Raw genomic sequence first — 27,701 nt, 5'->3', positions numbered from 1 at the left:
CAAGAGTGACAACGAAATGCAATATGAGCCTCGTATTGACTCTACAAAGAACGAAAAAAAGAATAATTTAGAACGATACGACGATTTTCGCGGACGTATCATAAAAAATTGCGAAGAAAGTAATCAGACGTCTATAGTGAATTCTACAGAGATCAATGACTCCACGGTACAAGAAATTAAGAATCTCTTCAAAATCGAAAGCGAGATCAATTCCACATCGCACAAAGACGAAAACTCTAAGAAAAATATTAAAACTATATTCAGTGTTTCATACGAAAAGTGTCACAATGTTACTTGCGTACAGCTTTGCTGTCCTATTCGTAATTACCTATCGTTAACGGGCAAATGTGTTGCGGGCAAATGTGTTGCTATGAACGATAGCTTCTATTTACCAAAATTGAACAAATGTAAGGACGGTTCCGATGACCCACTGTTTTATTTGACTGTCCACGATCCATGCATCTCACGAGGATTTGAACGCCGTCTGCTTCCTTTCAACGAATACCTTTTCCTCACCGATGGCTCTTTGTACCAAGGTCCTAACAAATTCATTTTACCGTCGGACTTCTGCTTAGCCAGTTTTAATAGAGACATTTATGAAGTAATTGTCTGCACTAATCAGACTAAATATCCGATATATGTATCCGCGTGTCTCCTAGTGTCTTTGCCATTCCTGCTGCTGACGTTCGTAGTATATTCCATATTGCCAGAGCTCCAAAATATTCATGGCTATACAATACGTGCATACGCTGGGTCATTATTTATCACATATACGATTATGTATTGTGGTCAACAAGTTTCTGAATTACAAGTTGATGAGAAAACATGCATTATACTAGGTACGGCATGCATAAACTATATAATGTAGTAACGTAGTTTTTATGTATAGTAGTTTATAGAGGATGATCCCAAATTGAAATGTCAAAACTTCGGGAATGTGTGTAGGAGATTAACTAAGAAAAAAATTTTTTTTTTAAATATGTTTGCTTTTGCTTCGTTTTGGAGAAAATCGCAAAAGAAGACAAAATAGTGTTACGTCCAGCAAACACTCTGATTCACTTGCGGCACTCGCACAAAAAATAAAACTCTTTTAGCAAGCATAGCTTTAATGTCAAGGAAACGTTACATAGAAAATGCTACAGAACTTGATGAAGCAATTGGACGGCGTGCCGCGAAAACCCGAACTGCTTTTAAATGATCTCTTTTTTAAATATCAATTTCTTTATATTGATTTTTCAGTCAACTATTCAGTACTAGGACACAAACAATCCCGAGGACGCAACAATAGTTTCCATTTTTGCACTTATTTATATTACTTATTCTTCTACACTTATTTATTAACGTTGTCACTTGCTTAATCTAGATATTATTCAAAATGTTGCTCTCTTGCAATAATTATTACGTTAGTTTATACGGTCCGATTTACGCCAAGTTATAACATCGATGTTGTGCTGGGGCAAACGTAAACATTTCTCTAAAAAATGGAAAGATAATATCGATGTGATAACTTCGATATAAATCAAATGGTGTAAACTTAGATAATGATTCACTGTTCCGGCATTCTTCTGTTTGAAAATCAGCGCGCATATTTTTACATTTTCTCTGAAATATTAAGCTATAAACAATGAAAAGTACATTCAAAAGCAACAAGGCATAAAGAACAGTTCAATCTGATGAACAAAGAACGTCTTATATGTCCTCCTTATTTAACGTATTAAATTGTTTTTTATTCCCTGTGGCCATTGCATGTACTTTTCATTGCGTTAAACGTTAAAGAAATTATACAGTCAAGTATTTAATTAAGTATTTAATTAAGCATGTGTGCCATTTGTTTCAAACTTATATATTTATTTATTTTAAGAATTTATAATGAGAAAAGATTTAAAAAATTTTACGGAGTTTAACAATAACTATAAATCTGACATTCTAATACGTGCTCAGTAATTAACACATTATTCATTTCCTTCCAGCCTATATTTTAAATTTCTCTTTTTTGTCAAGTTTTTTCTGGCTAAATGTAATATGCTTCGACATTTGGTGGACATTCAGGTAAGCAATATATAGGATGTTTTATTTGAATTTCCCCAGGCAAATATTTCGAGAATTGCGCAAGATACGAAAAAATGATTCAAGAGTTATATGGCTCGTATACTTTCTTATGTCTCTCTTCAAGTCATACAACTTTTATTTAAAACACTTTTTCGTATTTTGCGTAGTTCCCAAAATATCTACCTGGGGAAATAAAAATAAAACACCCTTAAATTTCATTCTATCTCAAAAAACATGGATGTTTAAAAGACACTTAAAAGATATTTTAAAGATGTCTTTTAGAAATGCGTTGCTCTCTGGGATATTATATGCAGTACCACAGTGTTCAGTACTATTTAAATGTAAATGTTGACTTGTATTTTTTTTTTAATGTTTTGGAAAATATTGAAACATTAAAATTAGTCAGACAAAAAACTTTAGGTGTGAAAACTCTTTTCGCTTTTGAGACAGAATAATTTGTTTGTGTGTATAGAAATCAACACACACATATCACACATTACAAAAATATATATTTTTGTATGTATATATATATATATATATATATATATATATATATATATATAATATACTTTTAAATATATGTACATATGTATAGAAGTTTTTATGTATGTATCTAAGTAATTATTTTGTAAGGTGTTAATTGCAAAGCTGAAGTATCTTCATTCTTAAACATATATATAGATGATAATGGGTGATTAAATATAAATTGTGTTTTACAGAAAACTACGTCCATGTCGAACAAACATAAAGCAAAGGAAAAAGAAGTTTGTGAGGTATTCGATATATGCGTGGGGAGTCCCTTTGATTTTTATCGTTATCTATTTCATTATGGATCATGTTGACAAGATACCAGAAAATTGGATCTGGCCGGAAATATGTGGGAAAAAATTTTGGTTTAATAGTACGTAACATTAGCAATGGATTTCCTACTAATGTTAACTAATGCTAGCGGAACTGAAAAACGCTTTGTTTAAATTTAATCACTTTTAAATAACTATGATAATTTTTAAATAAGACAATGAATACATCTACGATAGGTAGCGCGTAATATAAAATATTATTCCTTTTTTCATTTCAGATGTTGAGGCAAAACCAAAATATTTTTACGTATTCATAGTTGCTATTGTTATCAGTAATAGTTACCTCTTCATACACACAACAGTATCAATTATGTACCAGAATATGCAGATAGCCCATCAGTTGAAAATGTCAGATTCCGAGTATTACAATAGAAATAAGCTCAGGTACAGTAAAAAAAAATCTATTTTATCCGACATATTTGCATTCAAAAAACTGCATGATATTGCAATTTATTGATACTTCTTATTTTAACAATGAGACAAAATAAAATAATCATTTTACAGATATTTTATATACATATATAAACACAAAGGTTAATGATTGTAAAAATTAAAAATTATTATTAAAGCTCGAATGGTAGTATTTTTATTTTTAAAATAAAATACAAGTGATAATTTTAAAAAATTTTTTACAAGTAAAAGTAATATTTTTATATTTTTATTCAAAAGTTTTCCCATTCTAATCCAAGTTGTTTAAAGCATGTTTAAAGCATCTAAAGTTAACGATGAATATGGATTTGTCAATCAGAAAAAAAATTATTTTGGAAATATTGTATATTTAAAGTACTTTGCAATATCTTTATTATTATTCGGTGTATGTTTACTGTTAAATAGTTTTTACATTTTTTAATTAATCTGAAAATTAGTTTGAAAAGTTAAGTATTTTTAAACATTTTTTTATAGCTGTTTATCTTTATGACTAAAATACAATATTGTAATTTTATTTTTGAAAAAATTTGAAATTTATAAAAATGTTTAATATTGATTCGTTTAACATTATTTATTGTTGTTGTAAAAAATTCGTAAAAGTGATAACCAAACATTAATTTTCATGTATTTAAATATTCCCAATACAAAAATATGTTTGTCCACAGGTTTAAAACGTTCCTGAGGCTGTTCATGATGATGGGTTATGGTGGAATAATCTGGGTTATAAAGATAATTGCGTGGATCAACGATTACAATCTCTTGCCGTTGTTTATTTGGTATCCCATTGATATGATAAATAGCTTGCAAGGTTTCATCATTTTCATCATATTCGTATGTAACAAGAAGATAAAAAGACTGCTACTAAAACGATTCGGTGGGCAAAAATGCGGTCCATTTTGTATGATTCCAACGTATAATAAAAGCACGACGTTGAATATCATTTCTCCACATCAGCATCGACAACGGTGTCCACGCAAGAAAAATCAACTCGTCTAATCAACAACCAATCTTAAAGAATCTTAAGGATGTTTCGGCAGGATACGAGAATACGGAATACGAGCTAAAAGTTATCGCCATTAAAAAAATTGAAGGATTTTTATTTTATAAAGGTTAATTTATTTTTCTTTTTTATCTTAATCAACGACTAATCAAAAAAATTTGGTTGCGAGAATGCCCAAATTTTGGCTTTGAATCGATTAGTTGCAAGAAAGTAATCGATAAAACCGAAAGATTACAGAAACATTGCATAAACCATGCATAGAAATATTGTAATATTGCATGGAAGTTGCGAAATACAATGTTGCTACAAGCTTGCCGCAAACGTTGAACGTTTTAGAAATATTATGATGTAAGACCACAGTGATGTTACGATGTAATAGTTATCATTGTAGAAAGAAAAATGTAATGATCAAAACAGAACCGATTAGGAACATAACGCATTACTTTCCAACATTTTAAAACGGTTTAGGCATCCAACATTCGTATTTTCTACAGCATTCTGGAAAGAATGATCCTGGACCGCGCTGCATGGAATATACAGTAGTACCATGCGGACAGGGTGTTATAGGACAACTGAAAAAAAGAAACAAAACAAAATTAGATTACTAAAATTATTACGTTCCAGAAAAATCATGTACTCTCTCTGAAAATGAGGCACAAAAATCTCGTGAAACTAAATTTTATGAATTCCTATAGCTTCTTTCATATAACCGTTTCCAAATTTAAAAATTTGGCAAATGTTGCTTCAATACAAAATCCATTATCTTTGCTTAATGTTAAACAGAGTTTCCTTTATTGATTTATAATTTAGATAATTAGTTATGTATTACCGTTATCGCATTGTTACATCCTGTAATTAGTTAATTAAATGCTCGATGCTCGGATAATCGATTATCAAAGGATTGCTGTATAATAACTAGTTTTTCTGGTAGCAATATTAAACATTAAAAATCATTACCAACTATACGTGAAATTTTATTATTTTTTTTTATGAGTTGAATTTTCCGAAATACGTAAAATCTTATATCCAGTTATACATAATTACGCTGAGTAGAGAAGATAGTTTAAATAACACATAATACTTTTATATACCATCAAAAAGAAACAAACTTCACTAAAGTTGAAATATTTATCTAATTTAAAACCTTCTTCAAAGTAATTCTGTCCTACATTTAGACAATTCTTTAGCCATTTGTCCATCGCTCCTTAAAAGTTTTTGTCTCGAACCGTATTAAAAACCATTTGCGATTAAGTCTAGTTGACAATATCAAAATCCTTGACCTTTAATTTCTATTTTAATTTTGTAGAAACAAAAAAAAGTCAAAGAAGGCTAAATCCGGCAAGTACGGAGGATAGCTTGAGATAGTTACATTCTGTTTGTCACCAAAACATTTTTAAAGGCTTTTAAGTGCTTGAAGTTTAATACATCTTGAGACTTTTTCATTTCTCAAAATAAAAGTGAAATGGTGATCAAGAAGTGGTGATTCGATACGAGCCTCGACGTTGACCATCAAACATTGGAATGTTTGCCTGGGGGCTGAATCGACAAAAATTTTTAGGTAGCGTTTGAGACAATGAAAATGATAAAATCGCTGAATATGTAAATGCTGAAGAAAACTACTTTTGAGAAGACGGAAGATTGATTTAAATTAAATAGATATTTAAATTTTTATAGACTTAATACAGTCCCTAATAATTGCCCTATGTGTATATCATATATAGTATATAATTATATATAACTATATAATAACACTTTTGACTTACTCTTTTATAGTTAATCTACCGTCAAAACAAATTAATTGACTGTAGCAATCCGGTAGTGTGTATACGCCTTCAGTGTAATATTTTCCTTCATAATAGCAGGTAGCTGGTGAGTAACCTGAATGCACATTTATGTAAGTAAAATTCAAAAGTTTGCAAAGAATATGATTCAAAAGTTTTTATTAATTTCGATATTATTATTAGTTAGACGCAATCATATGAATTCCGGAATAATCACAATTATTTAATTTGCAACCCTGTCAACAGATATGTCATTAAAATATCAAGATTGAATATAATGCATGTGACAATTTCAATTCACGTAGAAAAAGACTTTCAAGACGATGTTAACGGCAAAATTGTGCCGTTTATAAATTCGCTAAACTGTCTTACACATTCTTGTAACTCTACATAACGCAATTAACGATGTCTTTCCTTCACTAGTAACTTCATAACCGTCGAATTAACGCACTTAGCATATGTAACGTACCTTGTACTTGTAGAACAAAGTACGCTAACCCGCAAAGCAACAATGAGATCGTACAAACGTAAGCCTTCATCTCACTTTCTTACTTAGGATATCACCAGGACAAAGAAACAATAATTTAATAAAATTTAAAAATTATGAGATTTATATGTACCGTTTTACCCTGCTTTCCTGGCAATCTTTAAGAAACATCTCGATTTCTTCACGAAGACACAAGGTAAAACTTGCGGTATCGCACGTAGTGATAATCTGTTAAAACTATAATTATTTTTTTGTCCCATCAAAGCACGAAAAGTTAAATTTTTAAAGGTTTTCTTAAAAATGGTTAAATAACATACGTGTGTAATGCGAATAATTAAACACAATCAATATTCGTAAGTCATAACATATTTCCATGATCTTCTTGTTTTCTTTCATTCGTGAGCGATAAATGAAGAAACGTGATTTTTTCTTACACTACTTTTTTAAAATATTATCACTTCTGTTTATCTCAAACATTACGCTGATACCCAATTATTTTTCAATGTAATAACGTAGACATATTACAAGATTAATACATGTTTATGTGTATGGTTTTATTTAATTTCTAGTCAAATATAATTAATATAAAATATATATTTAAGAATATGTGAATCTTATAATTATAAATATAATTTTGTTTCTAATTTAATTTTGAAATAATACATATAAAGAAATATAAACAAATCGTTAAATTTGCAAAGTAACATCGCTCTGTTAGATCCTATTTATTTTAACTTGATTCGTTAGCTGTCTGTTAGTTAATTATTGCATTTTGTGACTAGACTTTGTGGAGTGACTATGATTTATATATTTCGTTTATCTCTCATTTCTGTATTGTTATTTGTTAGACTTTCTCCGGATGGTCTGCCCGCTCTCTGTAATTTTCTCTTATTTTCTTCTACGTTTTTTCTCATATTTATTTTGCTATTATGATTATTTCAATTTTTGTATTAATCACGGATTAAGTTACTTCATAATCGGCTTTATATTTTTGGACTAAAAAGGCCAACGTTAAGCGTTTATACAACACCTGAGTTTAAATTTGTTTTAAAAAATAATGTTAGTTTTTCTGACTATTAAATGAAAAGAAAAAGAAGCGTAACTTTTTCTGCAGAAGAATTCTTCGTTAGAAGGAGAGACGACAACCTTTATCATTTTGACTGATTATTATCAGGTTTGATACATCCTAAGTAAAGTGATAAAGATTGTGTGAACAATAGTTCACACTGAAAAGGATCCAAATCCAGGATCGAAACGTACACTATTTCCATCATATTATAGATATATAATTTATACAATCATTGTTATTTATTTCGCGCTCTGACAATCGCGTTTAACTCGCATTGGCAATTATGTTTGACATTTTAAATATTATATTACTTTTTGTAAACGTTAATCGATTTTTAAAAAGTAAAACTTGGTTATTGAATTTAACCCGAATTTTACGTATATATTCAATTTGATCTTAAAACATAACATTTACTTAATGATATATGTTGATATATTTCCTTTTCATTATCTTTTTGCTGTTAACACGTGCGATATCGCTCATTTTGCTTTGTGCTTGTTCGTGCAGAAACCGAAATATTCTAAAGATCACTACCATAAAGGCGGGAGAAGTAGTATAAAAAAGTTCAACTTATTCCCTGTTAATTATTATCATCAATTTACTGCTCTTCTTGATTCCTTAAACAAGAAAGTGAGATGAAGAATTATATCTGCTCGATCTTGTTGCTGATATGCGGGCTGGCACATTTTGCTACCCAAGTACAAGGTATGTTTCAAATACATCGGATACATTTGGCGATTAGGTTTTAATAATTGAAAAAAAATTTATGCGGATATTGTAAAATTTTAAATAAAGGAAAGTCGCTAATACCAACATAAAACTTCTAAAGCGATATCTCCTTATTTTTCAAAAACTAAATATTGCATTGTAGTAATATTTAGAAAAACACAGTTTTAAATAATTTACAAACAACACGTGCCGTTGATACTTTTTCAAAAGATTTGTTATTTAAATACAGACTACTATATACACTAAATGCAGCCATGATAATTTAGTCAAGACAAATCTTTTGATCTATCAATAACAGATTTGAAAACTAGACACGATTATGATAATTTTAATGATTTTTTATTGCTAATAATAGCATGGAAATAAATAAAAGCTTTCAAACAATATTTTCGTATAATTTTATTACGGATTTTATTATAGAGATATAAATTTATAGGTGACTGCCAATTCGGAGCCGAGGTTCTAAAAGTTGGTTTAAAGACGATTCCACCATGCAGTGGAATAGTTTGTAATCAGGATGGTACAATTTATACAGTCAAGTAAGTTAAAGTGTTATATGATTATATATATCATATAAAATATCCATTACACACATACATACACAAACGCGCGTACGTAAATATATATATTTATATAATATAATAAATATATATATATATATATATATATATATATATATATATATATAGTGATAAATAAATATTATTTCTTCCAAATGCCTCGAAATATCATACTGGATATATTTGACGTATCTCGAATAATACAAAAAATAAAAATTAAAACTTCAAGCATATTGTTAAACAATAATTTTTAATTTTTAATTCTTGTATTTAGAAGGACTAGCTAAAATGTAACAATTCTCTGATGACACATTATCTCGATTCTTTAATGCAGATTAATTTTTGCAGGATGTATGCGGTAACAATAATGTACTATATGATTAGTTATTTAAATTATAAATCAATAAAGGAAATGCATTTAATGTTAAGCAAAGAGCAATAAATTATTTTTGTGTTATGCTAAAATTTAATTTGAAAAACATTTAAATTCGTAAACAGCTGCAAGAAAGTAACTATTCATAAAAATTTATAAAAACTAATTTTATATAACTTTTACTCGGTATCTTATACACACATAATCAGAGGAATTAGTGTAATTTCGTTTTTAAATGCGATTTGGATGATGTGGATGCGACATATTTATTAATGTATTTGTTAATCCGTGAAGCTATGACTTTAATGTAAACTTTCAAATAAGTGAGATATATCGCAAGAAAGCATTTTACAATAAGAAATCTCATAAACACATTTCTAAATTTCCATTTTCTTTCTGGATTGACTAATATGTTATAAATAAATAACTGCACTTTCTACGTCTATAATGAGACAAAGTATAATTATAATTATAATATCCTATTGTGATTTAAATGTTAATATAACTTTAATTATTAAACCGCTTTTTCGTAATCTAATTTTATTTCATTTTCTTTCTAGATGTCGACCAGGTTTGTGTGGATACAATGAAGACTATGTGGGTCGTATATATGAGGATGGTAACAAACCATATCCAGGTTGTTGTGCGAAAACTATTTGTATAAATCGTTTTACCAATGAAATCCGATATGCGGGATAAGCAAAATACTAGCGTAACAATAAGATATTTTGTACTTGGAAGTATTGTTATAAATAAATATCATTGACTTCTCATTGCACGACACTTGGAATTTTTTCTCCCGTAAAAAGTCGTCAGATAACATAAGAAAATCGAAAAACTCACATTAGGAAAAGATTGTGACGAGAGAAAACTTAAGGAAGTAAAATCTTTCCACCTCAAAGATTACTACATTACTTTCGTCAGAGAGGAACCTGAGAGGCGTTATGCCGGCCTCTTTTCTATAACGTTTCGAAACTCCCGTACACTAGCCACGCACATGCGTTTGCTATGAAATTTCTATTGACGCAACGACGAATTATCAATTGTTGTCGTGTTGTCGGCATGTTGTTGTCTTATAATTTGTTATGACAACCTTTTGCAATTTAAAATTAATTGATAAAAATAATGCCTTTTAAATAACTGTGAGAGTTTTTTATTGAAAATAAAATCTCTAAAACATTCTTAGCTATACCTACGGTACTGATACTGCTGACAGCTTGCTTTTAATATTTCGTCAACTTACGCCCGTATTCAGTCTTTCTTTGAGAAACGAGGATTCCTTGTTAATGCCTATCTTTGCCTCGTGTGTTATGTTTTACTGTAAAACAAAGACAGGAACAAGAAATCCTTATTTCTGAAGAAAACACTATAAATACGCATATTAATATTTGTATAATTTCTCAAGTTGTTGAATACAATAGGACATCTAATGTGACAACAACTATTCCCGCAATTCTTGCAGTTTTAGCAAACTTAAATTAGTTCGATATAAATTTTTTTGTATACTTACTCGAAATGATTAATCACGCTTGGTTATCTGGCTGTTGTCACGTGTGATATCGCACGTTCTCCTTTGTGCCTTTCTCGAGCTGAAATGTTTTTCTAAAGATTGAGATTGTCATAAAGAAGGAAGAGATAAAAATCGATTTAAAAAGTGGGCTCTTAATTCATTATTGTTACTTCTTTTTGGTGATTCTCTAAGGAAGAAAGTAAAATGAAGAATTACGTCTGCGCGATCTTGTTGTTGATGTACGGAGTGACTCATTTTGCTACACAAGTACAAGGTACGTTTTATAATACCAAATACATTAATTACATATTAGGAGATTAAAGTTGAAGCAAATTAAGATATTGTTACGTCCATATACTGCAAAATTATAAATATGTGTAGAATTTATACACGATGCGATATTGCTGTTGGATATTTTTTGAAAAAATTGTTGCTGCGAGACAATTGCATACATTATAAGCAACATCGATAGTTCAAAGACAGAGCTTTTGATAGATTTTTAAATTAGATGACTATGCTTTATGACTTCATTTTGAAACCAATGGCAACTAATAATAGCACAAAATTGTGAATATAACTTTTCTTATATTCTTTGGATATTTTCGTATTTTACTCACATAAAATATGCATTTAGGTGACTGCCAATATGGATCCAGAGTTTTTAGCGTAGGTGCACATACGATACACAACCCCTGCGCTCAGCTGATTTGTCATGAGGAAGGTGAAATAAATATATACCGGTAAATTAAAGTGTTATATATTGTATATATAATAAAATATGTATGTGTATATGTAATTGTATTTTGCAAGTTGCATATATCACTTCTAGAGTGTTAATTGGAGGCATTCGCCTATCATATTTATTACTGCTTAGATCACTACTTGGATCACTGATTGACTGTTGCATCTTTCTTTATACTTTCGGGCAAATTATAAACTTAACAATTACATTTGTCGATGTTCAATCGGTTCTAAGTTTAATATCATAAAATATAATATTTATTATTTTCGAATGTTGTTTACAAAAATATGACGATATTACATAACGATCAAAGAAAAAAGGAGATGGTAATACAGTTCGCACGTAATATATTCTAAAATTTTTAAGTAACAATCCATATGTTATAATGAGATGAGCATAACTACAAAATTTTATTGTGATTTAAATGTTAGTGTAAACTTATTGTCAAAGTTTTTCATGATCTAACTATATTCTGTTTCTTTCCAGATGCCCTTTCTTAGCTGATCAGTGTAAACCAAATCAATATCTTTCTGGTTATTTCGAGAATAGCCATCTAAACTATCCAGCGTGCTGTCCAAAACCTCTTTGTTTGCCTGACTACCATTAATCAACACCTACAAAGAATAAAATACTAGGTTTCGTTTCATACGACTTTGAAAGTTATAATACACTGTAATCTTCAAGCCTCATAACTCAAAAAGTATTTGATGAAAAATAACTCCATGTAGTGATTTGAAAAACTCTTGACAGATATTAAATTTTGTAATCAGAAATAGAATGTTTTTTATTTGAAAAAATCGATGCAACTTTGACCTTAGTGACACCCAAGTCAAATTGATAGAATCAGTTAATAGATTATTTTAAATCTTACAATTTAATCTAAAGTATTTTCACGAAGTTTACGTTTTATTTATTTTTGTAAACTTTACGTGAAATACATCGCAAACATTCGGATAGGACATTTCGAATGTATTACTTAGGATTAAAAGGAATGCAATTATATTATTAGATGTATTCATTGAATAAATTTTATTGCACTAAATATGTATGATTCACCAGAGTGTATATATACATAATGCGAATCACAATAGGTAAATTTACAGGCAGAATGAACAATATAATGATACAAAAAATATACATCAATTATAATTTTGACAATAGTGTTCCCATACAACACATAATATTTTTAAAATATTTTTATGTCCGCTAAATCCTGTAAAAAAATATTTTCAAAAGTATTTTGGAAATTATTAGCAGAAATCTTTTCAAAATATTGTTAAAACCTTTTTAAAACATTTCTCATAACATTTTTTGGAAAGATTAAAAAATATTTTTTAAAAATATTTCATAATATTGTGTGTTATATGGATTTTCAATACCGGTATAATTACACGTCGTTGTATTCCGAATAAATGCTAAAAAAAAACATATTCTTTTGTTCATCTATTACTTTGCCGATAAATAGGACAAGACATATTCTTTAATGTGGCACGCGTGAAAAAAACAGATAATCCATAGAGGAGGCAGAGAAAGAGAAAAAAAAAGAGATTTGATTTCCGCGATATAATAAATATAAGCTGGTGCAAGGAATAAAATTTCTCGTTGTTTCGCGAATTGCACACTACCCCTCCACTACCCACCCATCCATCACTTTTCACAAATGACTGTAAGCATTTATGAAAAGTGATAGATCAAACATAATATGATATAAGACCTAACAAAACATAAATAAAAAAAATATATATACATATGTGCCTAAACCACAAAAGTCTATTTGGTCATTGAAACATTTTACACGCACATACACTTTAGAGCATTATATATTATTTTTCTAAAATATGCACAAAAAATGCGATTCTCTTTTAACCACTATTATGTTTGCTAGATACGACATAGTAATACAGTGATAGTAAAGCAATGCAGCTAAAGAAAATATTAAATAAATATTTTTTAAGACTAAATATTTGTGTTTTAATGAATTTTGACTCCATCCACTTTATTTAACTAACTCAATAATTGAAATATTAGTTGTAAAAGTCACATTTTTAGCTCATATTGTACAGAAAATTAAGATAATATAAAAATATAATTCGTAAATAGAATAGACAAGTAAAAGGGTGAAGCAGTACTTGGTGCGCATGTATTTCACATATAAAAATATATTCTAATTAAATAGATCTAAGTATATAATCTTCAAACGTTTTAACTAAATTTGAAATGATCTTTAATGAAAAAGAAAAATTGAAAATAATCTCATGTTCCCTGATTCAAGGTTAAGTAGTACCAATTCAGAATCCTTCACCATGGTCGGATAATCATGTGATCGAAAACAAAGAGTGTTACGTCCGGCATTTCCAGAAAAAAAAATTTCGGACGCCTCACTCATTATTTGAACTCTGAGACGATCCTCGTAAAATGTGTTACAGAATTATTAATACTCGTATAACTCTTCATAAACAATGTCATATATGTATTGCATATGTTACGCCCGGAGAACTCCACGATTTCCCTTTTCGCCGATAGTTAGTATCACTCGCGTTAAAGGAAACGTGACGGCGTGAGAAATTTGTTCCGAAAGAAAATATAACTAGTAAATATACGATCTAAAAGATAACATAAAAATACAGAAAGAATCATGTACTAATAGAATTTGGAACAAATTACTCAACCTGACGCAACAATTCGTGAGAACGGACAGAACCAGGATCCGAAGAAATTATTCGAGAAAGATAAATTTAAGCCGGAATGACGCTTAAGAAATTTCGAAATCATAATTTATAATTCTGGCTCGTTTGTTTACCTGACAGAATCAAAGGCAATATTTGTCTTGTAGGAACGGGTAAAGCCAGGATCCAAGAGAGAAAATTTAACTTTATCTAAGCCGAGATAAAGATAAGTCCGGACGTCGTACAAGAATTATCAAATTAGAAGTTATAAGAGATCTGGATCTGTTTGTTCAAGCGCATGACTCATCACAGATCACTCACAGTAGCTAATCTTCAGCAAATTACAGATAAGAGGATACGGGTTATAAATTTAAACAAAATTGATAGAGAATCTTTCGAGCGATTGGGCGACTCAATAATCAGCCCCTCTTAGAATTGAGAAAACTCGAGGAAGGATAAAGGGTTAACCAATGATACATCGTCTGAAAAGATAATTGGGAAGGGCCGTTGGCGAACCAGCCAACGACAAGTCAAAATTTTAAAAAATAAGATAAAGTTTATAACTATCCCAAATCTCCCACCAATCAAATCTCCATTCCACCCGATCGACTCGCTATGCCCTTCTTTTCAAGTCCTATAAAATCCAATACTCATCATCACTTGGTTCCTTGAAGTTAGAGTCAAAGCTGTGCGCGTTATTTTAAAATCGTTTTGAACCTAGAATCTGTACACGAGACGCAGACCATCTAATTCCAAGATCGTTCTCCATCAACAACCTCCAAAGACCAGAAAACGTCATTTCTCTGCTACCATTAGTAAGTTTTTCACTTTTGTTTTTTGGGGGGAGTATTACTCAATCTCTCATTTAACTAGCCAGGAATCAATCGCTAATGAGCAATCACACCCGTTCATGCTCCAAATCCTTGCTCCCAATATTATTATTATTATTATTATCATCAGTATTATTATTGGTATCAAATTTTTCTCTTCGGATTAACACAGCAACTCCCATTTAAAACAATTTCTCGACTTTCCCTCTAAATATTCCTTAAATCTCGACGTAAAAATGAATGTTCTATTTCCATTCTTAAATCTTAAGTTCTGATTTGAATTAATAGTTATGAATGTCCACGCATAATTCTGAATTTATTAAAGAATAAATTAATTCCATCTCCTCCTCATATACGGACTTACCATAATGTTAAAATTCAACTTATTCGTTAACTCGATCTCTTCCGTTTAATAAACATAATAAGATTGTAATTTAATAACTAATCACTTTGCGGTAATTTCAAGCACTACTAATGTATATTCGCTACCAATAATGTATGCCGATTTTAACCTTTTTATTTTCCTCTGATCTTTATAATCTGTTCGATTATCTTTCTGTTCGATTTTTGTGTCAAGTTATATAACAACAATGTACGTAAGACCCAAATTTCAAAATATATGTTAAATTTTAATTTTTAAATCTAACCAATTTATTTAATCAAGATCGTCATCCCTCCTCCTGACTAAAAAGATCACGCTAGGTCCGATCCCGAGTTAAAGGGATTAAGTTCCCTGACTCTAATCAGGACCGACAACCGCACGGCTCAAGAATAGGCGTTAAAACGTGTCACGGCACGCTGACCCATATTTCTGAGCCCTATCAGTGCGTTCGCCCTCGTGCCGTACATCCGATAAGTACGGCCACGAGTTTAAAACGTCTGTTGCGTCCTATTCCGCCTTGCCCGTACCCCAGGTAGCTTATCTTTCCTACCTTTCCCTCAAGGCTGGACGTAACATAAAATCGAAATCTTTCATATCAAATTGCATGAAATCTCAATCTTTCATATGAAAAAAAGAGAAGAAAGAGAACACGAAATTACCTCGATCGCTAAGACGGCAGAGTAGAAACGCGAGACTCAATATCGCTATAATTTCAAGTTGAGCGCCAGACGCGCTCTACGGTAGCGTCAATTCACTAAGTTACCCGGAATAAATTGTCCAACGTCGCAATAAAAAACTGTCCTTCGTGTGAGAGCTAGTTAGCTGTACTTAACGGTACCTAACACCACGAGAAAATCGGCGGGCAGGCGAGAAATTCTCAACACTAAATTGCGACAATCACAAGCATGAACATTTATTTAGAACATGGACAGTATTTACAATATCTATGTTCACATTAACCTCAGAATTGATTGACAAAGCCTGTTAATATGTTATCAGCAGATTGGCAGCAGAAACTGAGCAGGATCTGCATATACAAGTAATGTAATGGCAAACTATGGGTAACAGCAAAAAATGGGTATGAGTTGCAAATGCTGCTCAATTTCTGCAATATGCTGATATAACATGGCCAGCAATCTGTGTCTTATTTTGGATGGCAGTTTGTCAACAGCATCAGATAATGACAACATCAGACTGTGTGCAATATTTATTGCCATTCTGCCATCAAAAGCTAATAGCATATCTGCACAAAATCTGTTTCTGCAGATTTGGCTATTTGAATTGATAGTATTTTAATTTTTATTTGTTTGATAATGGAGTAATATAATAAAAAAAAAATATGTATCTTTTATATAGCTTCTAGTAGTAAATCTGTTGATGAATAATTTAGCATTTTATATTAAACGCCAAAAAGTATTTAATTTTGAAAAAGGTTTTAAAAACAAGTGTTCGATTAAAAAATTTTTTTTAGTTATATCATTTCTTAACCATTTTTTGTATCGCGTTCCTAAAATAAAATAGAACAAGATTGTTTTTTATCATCTTTTATTTGAGAAAAATTTGTTGTTTTTGCACACGAGATGTAAGTCCAATCGCATAATCTCTTTGTTAATAATTCTAAAACCAGCAGCAGAACACGGATTATACTTAACTTAGAGATTTATATCAAATCTTGCGTTTTGGTTGCGCGAGTAATAAGTTTATTAAATCATTAAATCATTTAAATTTCTTTTATGTTTTCGTTCTGTCGTGTAGTGCCGTGGCGATCAACTACTACGGCGGTTATTTTATTCAATTATTAGCATTTTTAATGCAGCGAGTGAAATATTTGCGTAGCAACGCCGCGGGTGACGCGTGACGTGTCGTGCAAGTGCGAGTGTGCGTGAAAGAATGCGTGTGCGCGAAAAATTAGAAATGTTAAAGCTACAAAATTTGCGAATGAAGAGGAACTGAATACATAGCATACACATATTTAAATCTTTTCGCATTCTTTGAGTGGGCGACATTAAATTGATTGTATCCTCAAGACAAATCGCAGAGTTTTTTTAAGTAAACAGTAATAAGAAACGATCGTGCGGAAATAAATTCGAACCGCGAAATGAGATGTGTACTTGAAACAATAAATAGTCTTGTTACTATTTAATCGCGTGTATCTCGTAACATTTCTATCTCAACGCGCGACATATTCATGAGAAGCGTGTGAATTGCCGTACAACAGCGCGTGGCTCAATTGCGACGTTATCTATGCGATATCCCACGTTTATTACGTTAAAACTGTCAAACAAGCGTTGATCTCCAGTAGAAACGAAACTATTGCCGTTTATCAACCCAATATGTAGGATCATTCACATTTATTTCATTGATTGAGCGAGTATCCTGAGACGAAAAACGATTCCCGAGTGTGAAGACCAGCCAGACGTGGACCAGAGATTGTCTGCCGAACCGCTGCGATCTTCACGAACAGTCTGTGTAAGTATCTAGTAAGATACGTGAAAACTGGATTGCATTTTCAGAATTCACTCGTAAGTCGGGCGTTAGAACGAGCCGTGAACGAGACCACGAAAAGACGAGCAACCAGACGTTGACGTTCCACAGAATGCGGACACGGCTAAAGATGCAAGGCGAGACAACGCACTCCTGGATAAGTTGCAGTGCGGGCTTTGTGTAGAATCTTTCTCGTTTTTCAAATAAAAACTAGTGGCAACCGAACTGTTACCGGAATATCGGCAATACACACAGCCGTGATCCGTAATACTCGTGACGATCCGTTCGGTTACAGCCATGCAACCGCTAAGCCGATTTTGATCGACGCGTATTATCCAGAAAATTGTAACATGATGTTACTTTTAGAATCTCTCCCCGAAAGAAAAGCTGCCGAAGCGATTCTTAGATTCGGATGATGGACAAAAAATCAAAGAGCCGTAAAAGAAGACCCTCAAAAACGTCCAGTTCGAAAACTTTCCGAAAGTGATGATGGCAAGAGCACAAGTTTGCCTCCTGTGAATTCGGATATTTTAAACGCAATTGAAAAAAATATGATATAATATTAATGTGCTTCCAGTACAAAATAATGAAAAGAAAAAAGCATTTCAAAAGCAACCTCTCCAAAGTCATGCCACGATTAGAGTCATTAAAAACTCTAAATTTTCGGAAATAAAGTCTTGCACCCCTTGTCTCAGCAGGAATGAAACTTAATTTTTCCTCACTTAGTATCGTTTTCACTGAATTTATTTTTGATAGTCACAAATATAATCGTATAATATACACGCGTTTATTATTAATAACGGGTGAATTTGACCTTTCGTTGGCACACTCTAAAGCAGCCACTCGTGTTCCAACTCTTTACTTAAACCTCGTCTTTAGAGAAAAAGAAAGAGCAAACAATTTCGTATCAAATTATAATTCATGATTTTCGTACGTGCGGAAGCGTGCACTCTGGCCCGTGGTAGAGAGCGTAATGAATGCGAGACGCGGTATCAGGACGAGCGATATCGTAATTGAATTGCAATTTTTTATCAAAAGAATGCCGCATAGTAACAGGAAAATTCGGGGGCTTGAGACCCCTGGTGATAATTACGATATTTCTTTGTTTTAATTTACACCGCAACGCCCATCCATCGCCCGCTCCCCGCACCATACGCACACTTCCATTCGCGTGTGCCTATATGCATGTGATCGCTTCGTTACACTCCTAGTAATTTGTCAGACGATACAACACTCCAAAACCATCCCTTTGCTCTAACTTCTTATAACTTCTCCATAATCTCTCATTCACCATTGAGCTCCCTAATGTTTAAGAACTTAACTTAAAAGTAGAAAACATACTGGTTGCGGCCAACCAGTCGAAAGGTTATGTTACGCTGCGCAAGTCCCTCGCGATCGAGATTTGTTTGTCGCGACGTTAAAAGTTCCACCTCAAAAGCCACTAAAGCAATCCACGACCTTTCTTGAGTTATATAAAATGTGCAACTTGCTAAGTTATGAGACTTCCGTGAATTAAAAGAACTGTCGATTATAAAATACGAAACTTCTATAAAAGAACTCATCGAAGTAAATGATATAAAAAATAGCCCAAACCTAATGAAAAGACATTACAGTTGACTTTTTCAAAACACAAAATCTACCTAAATTGTCGAAAATAAAATCTTGCACCCATAGTAATTTGTCAAAAAAAGATCCTACATTTCAAAACCATCTCTTTGCTCTAACTTCTTATCCCTTCTCCTTTGTAATCACCCCATTAACTTGATCTCTCTGATGTCTAAGAAATTAACTTAGAAGTAGAAAACGTACTGTCTGCGGCCAACCGGTCAAAAGGTTATGTTAAGCTGCGCGAGGCCGTGGCGTTTGAGATTCGTCCGTCGCGATGTTAAGTTTCACCTCACAAGCTTCACTCAACCAAATCTCCATCTCACCCACTTGAACAAATCCACGACCTTTCCTGAGTTCTATAAAATGTACAACTTGCTAAAGTGAGACCTCCACGAATTAGAAGAATTGTCGATTATAAGATATAAAACTCCTATAATAGAATTCAACAACAAAAATGATATAAGAAATAGCCCCCACCCAATAAAAAGACATTACAGTCCAAACTTCTTCAAATCATAAAATCTACCTAAATTTTCGGAAATAAAATTTTGCATCCATAGTGATTTGTCAAAAGCAGATCCTACATTTCAAAACCATCCCTTTGCTTTCTTATCCCTTCTCCTTTGTAATATCCCCATTAACTATTGATCTCTCTGATGTCTAAGAACTTAACTTAGAAGTAGAAAACATACTGTCTGCGGCCAACCGGTCGAAAGGTTATGTTATGCTGCGCGAGCCCCTGGCGTTTGAGATTCGTCTATCGCAAAATTAAAAGTTTCACCTCACAAGCTTCACCCAATCAAATCTCCATCTCACCCACTTGAACAACTCCACGACCTTTCCTGAGTTCTATAAAATTTACAACTTGCTAAAGTGAGACGTCCATGAATTAGAAGAATTGTCGATTATAAGATACAAAACTCCTACAAAAGAATTCATCGACGTAAATGATATAAGAAACAGCCCCCACCCAATAAAAAAACATTACAGTCCAAACTTTTGCAAATCACAAAATCTACTTAATTTTCCGGATATAAAGTCTTGCAACCCTAGTGATTTGTCAGAAGAAAATCCTACATTCCAAAACCATCCCTTTGCTCTAACTTCTTATTCCTTCTCCTTTGTAATCTCCTCATTAACTATTGATCTCTATGATGTCTAAGAACTTAACTTAGAAGTAGAAAACATACTGTCTGCGGCCAACCGGTCGAAAGGTTATGTTACGCTGCGCGAGCCCGTGGCGTTTAAGATTCGTCCGTCGCGACGTTAAAAGTTTCTCCTCACAAGCTTCACCCAACCAAATCTCCATCTCACCCACTTGTACAACTCCACGCCCTTTCCTGAGTTCTATAAAATGTACAACTTGCTAAAGTGAGACCACCGTAAATTAGAAGAATTGTCAATTATAAGATATAAAACTCCTATAATAGAATTCAATAACATAAATGATATAAGAAATAGCCCCCACCCAATAAAAAAACATTACAGTCCAAACTTTTTCAAATCACAAAATCTACTTAATTTTCCGGAAATAAAGTCTTGCACCCCTAGTGATTTGTCAGAAGAAAATCCTACATTCCAAAACCATCTCTTTGCTCTAACTTCTTATCCCTTTTCCTTTGTAATCTCCCCATTAACCATTGAACTTCCTGATGTCTAAGAACTTAACTTAGAAGTAGAAAACATACTGTCAGCGGCCAACCGGTCGAAAAGTTATGTTACTCTGTGCGAGCCCCTTGCGTTTGAGATTCGTCTGTCGCGAAGTTAAGTTTCACCTCACAAGCTTCACCCAACCAAATCTTCATCTCACCCACTTAAACAACTCCACGCCCTTTCATGAGTTCCATAAAATGTACAACTTGCTGAAGTGAGACCACCGTAAATTAGAAGAATTGTCAATTATAACATATAAAACTCCTATAATAGAATTCATGGACGTAAATAATATAAGAAACAGCCCCCACCCAATAAAAAGACATTGCAGTCCAGAGTTTTCCGAATCACAAAATTTACTTAAAGACTTTCGAAAATAAAGTCTTGCACTAGTGATTTGTCAGAAAAAAATCCTACACTCCAAAACCATCCCTTTGCTCTAACTTCTTATCCCTTCTCCTTTGTAACCTCCCCATTAACCATTGAGCTCCCTGATGTCTAAGAACTTAATTTAGAAGTAGAAAACATACTGGCTGCGGCCAACCGGTCGAAAGGTTATGTTACGCTGCGCGAGCCCCTGGCGTTTGAGATTCGTCTATCGCAAAATTAAAAGTTTCACCTCACAAGCTTCACCCAATCAAATCTCCATCTCACCCACTTGAACAACTCCACGACCTTTCCTGAGTTCTATAAAATGTACAACTTGCTGAAGTGAGACCACCGTAAATTAGAAGAATTGTCAATTATAAGATATAAAACTCCTATAATAGAATTCAACATAAATGATATAAGAAATAGCCCCCACCCAATAAAAAGACATTACAGTCCAAACTTCTTCAAATCATAAAATCTACCTAAATTTCCGGAAATAAAATCTTGCACCCATAGTGATTTGTCAAAAGCAGATCCTACATTTCAAAACCATCCCTTTGCTTTAACTTCTTATCCTTTCTTTATTGTAATCTTCCTGTAAACTATTGAGCTCCTTGATGACCAAGAACTCGTCTTAGAAATAGAAGTTAAAGTGTATTAGACCGCGTCGAGGAATGTGCTCCTCACAGAGCTTTTCGTCTGGAGAGAGCGTACGCTGGTGTGGAAGTTCTTCGACTTCCCAAAATCTACGGAGTTCCCGCTCGAGAATGCAGTGCATAACTTTAATCGAGCGAGAGGGAGAGACGCGAGGAGAAGTGGGTCTGGAAATGACCCAACCGAAGTGAGTGTTTCGGGCGCACGGTTGTCCAACCACGCCCTTCCGACTATTGTCGAGAAACACTCGGTCGTACAAATCAGCGCCGATTAGAAGTTCAATGGAATCGGAAACAGACTACAAAAAGTCCAGGATAGGAAACCCCATCGTTCGTATATATATATATATATATATATATATATATATATATATACAAGTATATTGTCCTATAAATGTGAAAAATTATTTCTATATCAAATAATGTTCCTGACATATTATAAAAAATCTGCATTATTGATGATATCAATATGAAAAAGTAAATAATGTGTCGTATATGATATCAATATGAAAAAGTAAATAATATGTCGTTCTGACAAATCAGTATATATATATATATATAGCGGGTGTCCCAGACCACCCGTCCCACCCGATTTTTTCGTAAACGCGACATTTTAAAGAAAAATGTTTCAGACAAAAGTTGTAGGGTTTTAAAAGATCTATTTACTGATTTTATCAGTTTGACCTTGGATGGCGTCGCCAAGGTCAGATCAAAATAACATTAACTTTTTTAAATAGGACACCTCATTTTTGGTTCCAGAATCTAATAGCTGGTGTCAAGACCTTTCCAAAACACTATAAGAAAGTTTATTTTTGTTGAGTACTTTCCGAGTTGTGAGGCTTGAAAGTTACGGTGTACTGTAACCTTCAAGCGTCATAACTCGCAAAGTCCTTAACCAAAATAAACTTATTTATAGTGTTTTGGAAAGCTCTCGAAATCGACTACAAGAAAATGCAATGAAAAATATAAGCAGAGGACACCGACTTCGCCCATGGTATCACGTCGAATAATGCTTTCTCTCTCGACCCAGCGTCGAGCGAGGAGGATGCACTATCGTAAAGCTCCCCACCACTTTCCGCCCGCACCCCGATCGTCGCCGCGCAGCCTAGACACACGTACGAGAGCGGCTCCGCGTGTGTGCGGCAGCCGAGCGGTAGCGTCGAGAGACACCATTTCTGCCGGTGCGTGTACCTATAGTCCTACGCGTAGAGTTTTGAAGATACCTAATTACCGAGATCTCTAACATTCGGTACAGCTCTATGATGCCGTTTATTCTTGATTTATTAATATTAATCTTCATTTAATGTTGATTATTGTAGCAATAAAGTAATTTTCACGAAAAAGCACCCTTACATACCACTCCTAAAAGTCATTGCTTAGAATTCATAATATTACGCAACTCGTCACCAATTCACGTTTTCTAATAAGCAACCCGGTCGTAAGCGTAATTTGTAGTTATGCCTTACCCGAACGAAGAAGCTGCGTTAATGATGTCAGTTTTGGGTAGAGCTGGAAGTTTTCGAGCAGCTGAAATAATGTGGCGAAATGAATATCCCGATCATACACCACATTCGCGCAAAGTTTTCAGTCGCTTACAACGTCGAATAATTGTAAAAGGTATTGTTCAGCCGGATCATAATAAGGGAAGGCAAATTCATCGATCAGTTCGTTCAGTAAGAGCACCTGATGTAATTGCATCTGCCTTTGTAACCCCGAATGATTCTTTAAAGCGACGAGCAAGAGATAGTGGAATAAGTCGAAGCACGATCAGTCGAATTTTTCGTGAAAATTCATTCCATCCATATCGAATGTCACTTCACCAGGCCATGACATTGAACGATCATAGACAAAGACTGATATTCTGTAATTGGATTACTCAACAATTACCTAATTTCCATAGAAGTATTTTATTTTCTGATGAGTGCACCTTTAAAAGTGACGGCGAAATAAACACACATAATTTTCGTTATTGGGCACAAGAGAATCCACATTGGTATCGAGAAATGGATCATCAACGTATCTGGAAAGTCAATGTTTGGTGCGGAATTGTTGATACGCATATCGTGGGACCATTTTTCTTTCAAGAGAATTTAAACCGTTTTTTATACGCCGATTTACTCGAAAACGAACTTCCACGTTTACTTGAAGATATTCCACTCCAATTACGTCTAAATATGTGGTTTCAACAGGATGGATGTCCCGCCCACACGTCTGTCATTGCTCGTCATCAACTGAACCGCATATTTCGCGGCCGATGGATAGGTAAACATGGTCCACATAATTGGCCACCACGATCACCGGACCTTACAATTTTAGATTATTATTTGTGGGGACGAATAAAAGACCTTGTATACCGCGAACGACCTACGACTGCAGAAGATATGAAAAACAGAATTCGACAAGTCATTCAGTCTCTAGATACTGACGAAATTCGTCGAGCGACGGATGATTTCCAAAGTAGGGTAACAGTCTGTATAAATGCACGTGGTGGACATTTTGAACATCGAGACTGAACAACATGCGTATGCACAAAGGTGACGGCAAGGGGAACCACCTTATGAAAGCACCCCGACAAAGATGACGGCGAGGGGAACCACCTTAAAAAAGCACCCCGATAAGGTGTAAGTACGATCTTGTTACCTACACGTGGTACACCTTAGGTAACGCTAATACCTACAGGCGGCACCGATTATTTCGTTTTTACATTTTAAAAATGTTACTTTGACTTATACCTTTATGCCCAAGATCGATCTCAAGGTCGAATTCAAGATCATCATCAGGTTGATCCCTCGAAATCATGCAAATTTTGTCTGAGCCATTTTTTTGTACAAGCACATCCCTACGTTTTAAAAGGGTGGGACGGGTGGTCTGAAACAGGTATATTTTTCATTGCATTTTCTTGTAGTCGATTTCGAGAGCTTTCCAAAACACTATAAATAAGTTTATTTTGGTTAAGGACTTTCCGAGTTATGACGCTTGAAGGTAACAGTACACCGTAACTTTCAAGCCTCACAACTCGGAAAGTACTCAACAAAAATAAACTTTCTTATAGTGTTTTGGAAAGGTCTTGACACCAGCTATTAGATTCTGGAATCAAAAATGAGGTGTCCTATTTAAAAAAGTTAATGTTATTTTGATCTGACCTTGGCGACGCCATCCAAGGTCAAACTGATAAAATCAGTAAATAGATCTTTTAAAACCCTACAACTTTTGTCTGAAACATTTTTCTTTAAAATGTCGCGTTTACGAAAAAATCGGGTGGGACGGGTGGTCTGGGACACACGGTATATATATACTAATGATTTGTCAGAAGAAAATCCTACATTCCAAAACCATCCCTTTGCTCCAACTTCTTATCCCTTTTCCATTGTAATCTCCCCATTAAACATTAAACTCCCTGATGTCTAAGAACTTAACTTAAAAGTAGAAAACATACTGGCTGCGGCCAACCGGTCGAAAGGTTATGTTACGCTGCGCGAGCCCGTGGCGTTTAAGATTCGTCCGTCGCGACGTTAAAAGTTTCTCCTCACAAGCTTCACCCAACCAAATCTCCATCTCACCCACTTGAACAACTCCACGACCTTTCCTGAGTTCTATAAAATGTACAACTTGCTGAAGTGAGACCACCGTAAATTAGAAGAATTGTCAATTATAAGATATAAAACTCCTATAATAGAATTCAACAACATAAATGATATAAGAAATAGCCCCCACCCAATAAAAAGACATTACATCCAAACTTCTTCAAATCATAAAATCTACCTAAATTTCCGGAAATAAAATCTTGCACCCATAGTGATTTGTTAAAAGCAGATCCTACATTTCAAAACCATCCCTTTGCTTTCTTATCCCTTCTCCTTTGTAATATCCCCATTAACTATTGATCTCTCTGATGTCTAAGAACTTAACTTAGAAGTAGAAAACATACTGTCTGCGGCCAACCAATCAAAAGTTATATTACGCTGCGCGAGCCCGTGGCGTTTGAGATTCGTCCGTTGCGAATAAGTATGTTTAAGAGACATTGCACAAAGATTCGGAGTGTGCACAACTACAATTTTTAGACAAAATAACAGAGTGATGGATTTTTTGTGTGATATAGCTGAAAACGTCATTAAATTTTCTGCTGCTAAAGAAGATTCTGCAAACGAATTCTTTCAAGTATGTATGTCTGATTAATATATTTTAATGAAGCTAAAGCTAGTAGCCGATTCATAGTAGTCGAGTCAAGAAAAAAGTAGTTTTTAATTATAATTTAATAAACGTCAATTTCTAATGATTAATTATTTAATGTAAATAATGTACTTAAAAAATACCAAAAATTAAACAAAATTCTATATTAGTAAAAATAGTGCTTTTGCAATTGGCTGCTAACTTCATTGTATTTTATAAACGTTTTCTAGTAAGTTATTTAATGTATGTATATATAAAATTAAAGATTGCTGGATTTCCAAAAGTTCTTGGCTGCATTGATGGGACTTTCATTAAAGTACGAACGCCAGCTCACAAAATAAAATCTACATATGTAAATAGACATGACATCCCTTCAATAACACTACAGGGTATATGCGATGCTCGAAAGAGATTCATAGACACGTTTACAGGAATTCCGTCAAAAATTCACGATACGCGTGTCCTCAAATTGTCTGATATTTACGACGAGTTGCCAGGAATATGTGACGGTGGAAAATATCACATCCTAGGAGCGTACCCAATTAGAGAATGGCTTATTACGCCATTCAAAGATTATGGAAATCTTTCTGCTGATGAAAGAAAATTCAACAAAATGCTGTCTGCGACTCGTGTATTAATAGAAAATACATTCGGGCTACTAAAAGGTCGATTTCGACAATTAATAGAAGTAGACATGCAGAATGTAGATAAGATTTCTAAATTTATTATATCTTGTTGCGTGTTACACAATCTGTGTATTAATAATAATGATTTTTCTCTTCGGATTAACACAGCAACTCCCATTTAAAACAATTTCTCGACTTTCCCTCTAAATATTCCTTAAATCTCGACGTAAAAATGAATGTTCTATTTCCATTCTTAAATCTTAAGTTCTGATTTGAATTAATAGTTATGAATCTCCACGCATAATTCTGAATTTATTAAAGAATAAAGTAATTCCATCTCCTCCTCATATACGGACTTACCATAATGTTAAAATTCAACTTATTCGTTAACTCGATCTCTTCCGTTTAATAAACATAATAAGATTGTAATTTAATAACTAATCACTTTCCGGTAATTTCAAGCACTACTAATGTATATTCGCTACCAATAATGTATGCCGATTTTAACCTCTTTATTTTCCTCTGATCTTTATAATCTGTTCGATTATCTTTCTGTTCGATTTTTGTGTCAAGTTATATAACAACAATGTACGTAAGACCCACATTTCAAAATATATGTTAAATTTTAATTTTTAAATCTAACCAATTTATTTAATCAAGATCGTCAT

General features: G+C 33.1%; 3 protein-coding genes across 4 annotated transcripts; 2 read left to right on the top strand and 1 right to left on the bottom strand.

Annotated features, from left to right (window-relative positions):
- The first annotated feature begins 359 nt into the window (after positions 1 to 359).
- LOC105204531 (G-protein coupled receptor Mth2) lies at positions 360 to 12,362 on the top strand. Of its 2 annotated transcripts, XM_011173619.3 has the most exons (10): positions 360 to 839; positions 1,971 to 2,049; positions 2,769 to 2,950; positions 3,128 to 3,293; positions 4,004 to 4,447; positions 6,112 to 8,380; positions 8,841 to 8,943; positions 9,898 to 11,121; positions 11,482 to 11,587; positions 12,076 to 12,362. In XM_011173619.3, exons 1-5 carry the CDS (start codon positions 371 to 373, stop codon positions 4,332 to 4,334), a joined length of 1,227 nt encoding a protein of 408 aa, XP_011171921.2. In that variant the 5' UTR covers positions 360 to 370; the 3' UTR covers positions 4,335 to 4,447; positions 6,112 to 8,380; positions 8,841 to 8,943; positions 9,898 to 11,121; positions 11,482 to 11,587; positions 12,076 to 12,362. The 2 variants fall into 2 exon arrangements, with proteins under 2 accessions (XP_011171921.2, XP_039303627.1); XM_039447693.1 differs by having other exon boundaries at positions 4,004 to 8,380.
- On the bottom strand, positions 4,457 to 6,705 carry LOC105204532. Its single transcript, XM_011173621.3, has 3 exons — positions 6,589 to 6,705; positions 6,102 to 6,216; positions 4,457 to 4,910 (listed from the first exon to the last, which is right to left on the bottom strand). The coding sequence occupies exons 1-3, from the start codon at positions 6,656 to 6,658 to the stop codon at positions 4,793 to 4,795; spliced, it is 303 nt and encodes a 100-aa protein (XP_011171923.1). The 5' UTR covers positions 6,659 to 6,705; the 3' UTR covers positions 4,457 to 4,792.
- Positions 8,311 to 27,701, top strand: LOC113003634 (putative nuclease HARBI1). The gene is made up of 5 exons (XM_039447641.1): positions 8,311 to 8,380; positions 8,841 to 8,943; positions 9,898 to 9,974; positions 26,244 to 26,395; positions 26,673 to 27,701. Exons 1-5 carry the CDS (start codon positions 8,311 to 8,313, stop codon positions 27,213 to 27,215), a joined length of 945 nt encoding a protein of 314 aa, XP_039303575.1. The 3' UTR covers positions 27,216 to 27,701.

The sequence above is a fragment of the Solenopsis invicta genome, chromosome 3 (assembly GCF_016802725.1).
Source record: "Solenopsis invicta isolate M01_SB chromosome 3, UNIL_Sinv_3.0, whole genome shotgun sequence".
NCBI classification, from domain to species: Eukaryota; Metazoa; Arthropoda; class Insecta; order Hymenoptera; family Formicidae; genus Solenopsis; species Solenopsis invicta.
The sequence above is the reverse complement of the archived record's forward strand: the minus strand, read 5'-3'. Positions and strand labels throughout refer to the sequence as shown.